This window comes from Typopeltis vanoorti, chromosome 18, assembly GCF_054136105.1.
Source record: "Typopeltis vanoorti isolate ZY-2024b chromosome 18, IOZ_Tvanoo_1.0, whole genome shotgun sequence".
In the NCBI taxonomy this organism is placed as follows: domain Eukaryota; kingdom Metazoa; phylum Arthropoda; class Arachnida; order Uropygi; family Thelyphonidae; genus Typopeltis; species Typopeltis vanoorti.
In genome coordinates this window covers 61973674-61980026 of record NC_143566.1, presented here as the reverse complement: position 1 = coordinate 61980026, position 6353 = coordinate 61973674, and the positions used below count along the sequence as shown (strand labels likewise).

The 6353-nt window shown below is 32.1% G+C and overlaps 1 protein-coding gene across 3 annotated transcripts in view; it reads right to left on the bottom strand.

Moving 5' to 3' along the window:
• Nucleotides 1–1740: 1740 nt before the first annotated feature.
• LOC150096712 (multiple PDZ domain protein-like) overlaps nt 1741–6353 on the bottom strand; it is a 1501001-nt gene continuing 1496388 nt past the window's right edge. For all 3 annotated transcript variants that reach the window (XM_090408593.1, XM_090408594.1, XM_090408595.1), the window contains one exon: nt 1741–4087. In XM_090408593.1, coding sequence (XP_090264719.1) covers nt 3817–4087 — 271 coding nt within the window. In that variant the 3' untranslated portion in view covers nt 1741–3816. The remainder of the gene's footprint in view (nt 4088–6353) is intronic.

The window sequence follows — 6353 nt, the reverse complement described above, 5'->3', positions numbered from 1 at the left end:
AGAGAGTATGATGAGATGGGATTTTTATCAGATTAATGTTGCAGAGTTGTTTCATGAAATAGTGAGAGATAGGGGTACAAGAAGTCATTCCTGGATGATATATATGGAGGGTATGAATAAGGGAGTAAGAAGCAGGTTTTTTGCATGGAGAGTGGCGGATGATTGGAATGCATTGCCAGAAAATGTGAGTGTATTTAAGGCATGGTATGGTGAGCAGAGGGAACTCATGAATCTTTGATTCTATAGTGGTCAATGATGATGATAATAATAAAGATCAGTAGTGAGTAAAACAAATATTAAAATAATTTAATGATCTAAAAAAATAATAAGACTTAACAGCAATCAGCTAGTAAGCCTGTCCAAGACTTTCTTTTCCCCTTCTGTTACAGAAAAATGAAGCATAATTAGCAATCTTAGCCACCCATACTCCTTCAGAATAAGAGATGTGATTGAGTTTTAGAAATAATCTACATCATAATTCTTAAAAACTCTGCACATTCAGCATTACTTTAGCAAATTCTGTATAATTGAGAAACACTAGATCTATAGATCTAGTGTTTCTCAATTATTATAATGTGATATAAAATAAATTTACTTCATTTATTCTTAATATCTGTAAAGGTTTTATCATACCAACAAACAATCATCAATTTTTCTGTAATAGAAACAGAAACTGCATGTAGCTGTCTGATACTAGAGGTATGAGAAAAGTAACATGCAGCTTCCATAAATGATTCATGTTTTTTGAGCTATGTCAGTCTTTATCATGTCTCATAGTCTCTCAGCTTTCTTAATACCTATGCATAGATGAAATTAGCTTTGATAATTTAAATGATATCCACTCAAAATTGTCTTTAAGAGTGTAGAATAAGCAAAACAAAAGTATATAAAAATAGTAACACATTTATGTTTTTTTTTTTTTTGAATGAATAATTCTTAAATACATTTTTGTGATTTAATAATGCTTACAAATTGATATTAAAAAAAAAATCTAAATAATATAGCTCATAGTAATGGAGGCGAAAGTAGGAAGATCATCTAAATTCTCTGCCACAATTAAAAATATATACAATACTACAAGTTTTGCAATTTTTGGGAATTATGAAAATACTGAACAGTTATTTTATTTTCTCTCCCAAAAATTCATCTATTTTCCTTGACAATATCAATGAAAAAATTTACACACAAGCTGATGATTTATTCCTATTTTTTTAAATAAAAGATCATATTTCACCATATACTGTATAACAAAGAACATATGTGTTATATTTTTATTAATTTCACATTTTAATATAGTTCTTATTAAACATTGCATAAAATCTGAACAATGATGTAACTATTGGTGCTCTTAACTTTTATATATGTATGTATTTCCTCCCATCTTTTTTTTATTTTTATGATTATACACATATTTCAAGATACTTTATTAAATTTTTCAAATTTCATTTATGAATTAGAATAAAAATATATTTAATTTATTTTTGACTGATATAGACAGAATAAACATTCATCATAAAAGTATAAATGGAAATAAAATATTATTGAAAATATAGACCCAGTGGTCACATCATGCTGCTATATATATATATATACACACACTAGGGGGACTCTGCTCCCCGCCCCCCTGTTCTGGACTGGTAAGCCGGTTCTCCTTGAATTCTGATGTGGGAGATAGGGGACATTTTCGAATTTTGAAAACTTGAAGGGGGGGGGGTCCCCCCCCCCCCCAAAGTTCCAGACTGGTAGGCCTGTTCTCCTTGAATTCTGATGACTCGAATTTTGAAGACTCGACACTCAGGGTAGCCCCCTGAGTTTCAAAATGTTTCAAATAACTTGACAAAAAACGTGACACAAAAACGTTACAAAAAAAGGCTTATCATTTTATATTATAGAGTAGATATATATATATATATATAGCAGCAAAACTTGGTCAACAAAGCAACACCTCAACACTTAGTAAATAGTGAAATGATATTTCTAATGTTTAATTGTTCTAGCCACTAAACGGAAAAGTGCACAAGCTAGAGAGATATGTTTAGTGTAACTTTTGTTTTGCTCTTTCAGGGCTTTAGTTAACTTTGGCAGCTGATGTACAAAGGACAGAACCAAATATACATTTTTAATACTTTTTACATACAGATCCACGCAGTCTCTCACACCAACAAAAAGTGCATAAGCACTATATTTTTTTTTTTTTTTAACTTTCAAGAACAGAAAAAGTTTTTAAAAGACTTTTTATTGCATATTATATATATATATATAAAGCATTTCCATAAATGCTCCTTCAGAAGAAAAATTTCATTCAACTTATTTCTGTGATCAAGCCAATTAAATATGAAGTATGAGTCAGAAATAACAACTGTATACCATTAATGAGAATAGTGACTTGATATAAATCTTCAAGATTGATGCAAATAAAAATAACTATGCAATAAACAAGTCTTTTAAAGCACATATTTCCACAAAATAAAAAAGAGGAAGAAATCAGGAAAAAAATTGCATACATACATACACTATACTGCCACACATGGAAACAAATATTTGTTCTTACTTTTGGCAGTCAACTGATGACATTTCAAAAGCTATAGTTATTTAATTACTTATAATCTAATGGCAATGGATAAATGGCACTTCTATAATGAAATAGCATGAACTACATTATTTCAACTGCTAAAATTTGTGGAGGGCAAACAGGTAGTGGTCCCTTTCTGGTACTGAATAACCATGACATTTTACAATATGCACACAGGTAAATTAATACCATAGCAATTTGTGAGTCAGTATATTCGAATAATCCTTAGTGTATTAAGAATACTGGCAAATATTTTACAATTGTGGCCAAAAGTTTCTTCTTTGCATGTCATCTCGGAAGACGCATCTTATTTGGCATCTGGGCATGCTATACAGACATGATGAATATACTTTTGATATCACGGCAGATGTGCTACAGACAGATATGAATTAACTGCAGAGAAGAACACACTGCATGTAGAGGCTGCTAAAGTCAATGGAATTCATGTACAAGATGTTATTTTTCTCTATTATTCTGTTTGTAAAATCTTCAAGATTTATGTAAAGAAGTGAATAAACCTTTTCAGGCACTATAAAACTATGACTGCTTGTGCTTATAAGGACAGATTCATTCCTGGTATAGTGTATTGAATCTACTCTTGCTTATCCACAGTTTAAAATCGATAGATATCCTTTAACATATCACCGCATACAGTTCAAAGGCACCCTATGCTTTACAATATCCATAAAAGGTTTCCTGTTGATTCACAACTTAAGTAAAGAAAGCCAATTCATGTGCTTTCTTAATACCTGAGGTTGTTTTGAGCCTGTTACGCAGACATTTTAAAAGTTCAACCACTTTTGCTGCATAGATAAACAGCAGGTCATTTACATCTCCAAAATCACTTATTCTGTACAGGTAGGTATTAGAAGTTATGGCAGTATGTGTGTCTCTCTGTGTGAGTGTGTGTGTGTGAGTGTGTATATATATATATATATATATGCACACATATATACATGTGTGTGTGTGAATATATATATATATGTGTATGCATGTGTGTCCATGTGTGTTATGCATGTATAAATAAGGATTCCATATTACTTGGCAGTCAGATTATTATAAAAAATCTACAGCATGCTATCTTCTACTGTTTCAGAACAGTTCTGTAGACACAAGCCAATACGAATTTGTTTTCAAATATTCAATTACAGAAGAGCACCATTTCTTGCAAGGTAAATGATTATGTTCCAATTTTTAGTCACTCTTGGGGAATGTGATATTTTATGCCATTTCCTTATGTAATGTTAGGACAAAACTGTTAGTGTTACTATTCCTTTGGCATTCTTTAAAATGTTAACAGCTTCCTCGTGGGTCACTCCCTCTAGACTGATGTCATTGACAGCAGTAATCTGGTCACCACGTTGCAGGTGACCATTTTCAGCAGCTGCTCCCCTTTCAAAAACTTTCTTTACATAAATGGGTAGATCACCATGGCTGCTTCCACAGCCTCCTACTATGCTGAATCCTAATCCATCTGGCCCACGTTCTAGTGTGATGATCTTGAAATGAGGTGGCCTGGGTGGGGAAAGAGAAAGTTATTAAATGGATATAAACATCCTTTCACATATTTCATTCTCTCCATAACTTATCAAGCAATATATCAAAATAAAAAAATTAAACTGGCAGTAAACTCAGTTAAGGATCACTACATTATTGCAACAAGACAAGGATCAAAATTTATATGTGAAATCTGAAGTATAATAAACATCTGTTTTAAGGGGTTAATATTCTTCAATGTAGGGTCTTGTATTGCACAAACTTATTACAGTGCAACATAGGAGCATGAAACAGTTTATGTTGAATTTATTTAAATATTTAAAATCATATTTTGGTTTTGATTTAAATTATTTAAAAACTTATTAAGCATAATTAAAACCTTATGTCACATTCCATTGTAACTCAATCAAATCTTGGGACATTCGAGGTTCTCTTAAGTAAAGAAAAACAATTTACATTGAACCATGTATGCATGGGGAATATCTCACTAATGAAATAATGTATTCATTAAATATTGTATAATCAACATTCTGCATACATCTCATCCCAAGACCTTCACTTAAAAATATTCTGATCACATGAATTCCTACTATTTCATATATTTTAAAACGATCATTCTTCTGTCATGTCTCATTAAATTATACACTCATTCTCTTTCATGCAATCGTAATTCTCATTTGTATCAATAGTTCAAGAACATTTGGAATGCCTGTAACTTCAAGTATTTGTTTATCTTATCTCCACTCAAAACTTCTGCACAGTTCATTGCATCATCAGTAAATATTATGTTTCAATTCTGTGCAATTTACATGCTTTAATGTTATTTTTTAATTGTCCAGCCATGAACTGTTGGCACAGACAACTATTTGGGTATTCTAATTGTACAGACACTTCTCTATATATAACATGCACAAAGCAGTATGATTTCTACAAAAACAGTTCCAGTACTGTTTGCTTAGCCATTGTACATATTATTATTATTATGTCTAAAGAGAATCATCACAGGAATCTTACACAAAGTGCTTATCACAACTCTGTTTAAACTCTTTCACTGATGAAGCATTCAACTGCTTCTGGCAACTCATTTTACTTGGTCATCTCTCAAAGCAAAATCACTTAACTTGCTAACCACGTATATATTTTCAAGGGATGATTCCTTGAAAATATATACGTGGATCCTTTTATCTTGGAATGAAAATTTTTTTCTGACTCTATCCCATAAAATTTCCTTAGTTTAACATGTTGTTTTATCATATTCTTTCTTTTCTACACAGTAGCCAAATTTTATAACCTGCAAATCTTCATTAATCACAGACCTGCCACAATTTTGGTCACTTGCTTATGGATTCTCTATTATGCCCTCTTTCCTATGATCCTCAGAAGACTAAATCTAGGCATAGTAGACCATCTGAAATATGGTGCATAGATTTCATCATCTAGACTGCCAGGATTTTACCATATCAAAGTTGGTTCAATACATCTGAAATAAGCAGCATCCATTTACTTGGACAGTCAATGGACGCTGCTTATTTTCTTAGTCTTGGACGAAAATACCAAGATTTTGTCATATTTGGTTGACAGGTCATATCAAAGCCTTAATAAATAGATATAAGTGATCCTTTGCACTCTTTTCTACACCCTCTTTCCTATGATCCTTAGAAGACTAAATCTAGGCATAGTAGCCCATCTGAAATATGGTGCACAGATTTCATCATCTAGACTGCCAGGATTTTACCATATCAAAGTTGGTTCAATACATCTGAAATAAGCAGCATCCATTTACTTGGACAGTCAATGGATGCTGCTTATTTTCTTAGTCTTGGACGAAAATACCAAGATTTTGTCATATTTGGTTGACTGGTCATATCAAAGCCTTAATAAATAGATATAAGTGATCCTTTGCACTCTTTTGTCTACTTGTGCACTAGATCCTTCAACGCCATTACCCACAAATCCTAACTCTCATTAAGTTCTTGAAACAGTTTCATGTAATAGACAGCTTACAATCTTTTCAGTCCGAAATGTACACTTTGCTACAGAGAACTGGGATTGGTGGCACTAGCATTGCAGTACAGAAGCAGTGTGGCAGGTGTCCTAAAGATGAGTCTTTTATTTTAGTGAATGTTAGTAATTATTTTTGGTTATGTCTTACTTACTTTAGGCAGTAATGTTGCATGTGTGTTTGTGTCAGAAGTTTAATATGGTATATCATTTAGAAAACGTTTTTTCATGGCACCAATGTGTACAAAGAAAATGACAGCCAAGGCATTCTTGTTCATCGAGT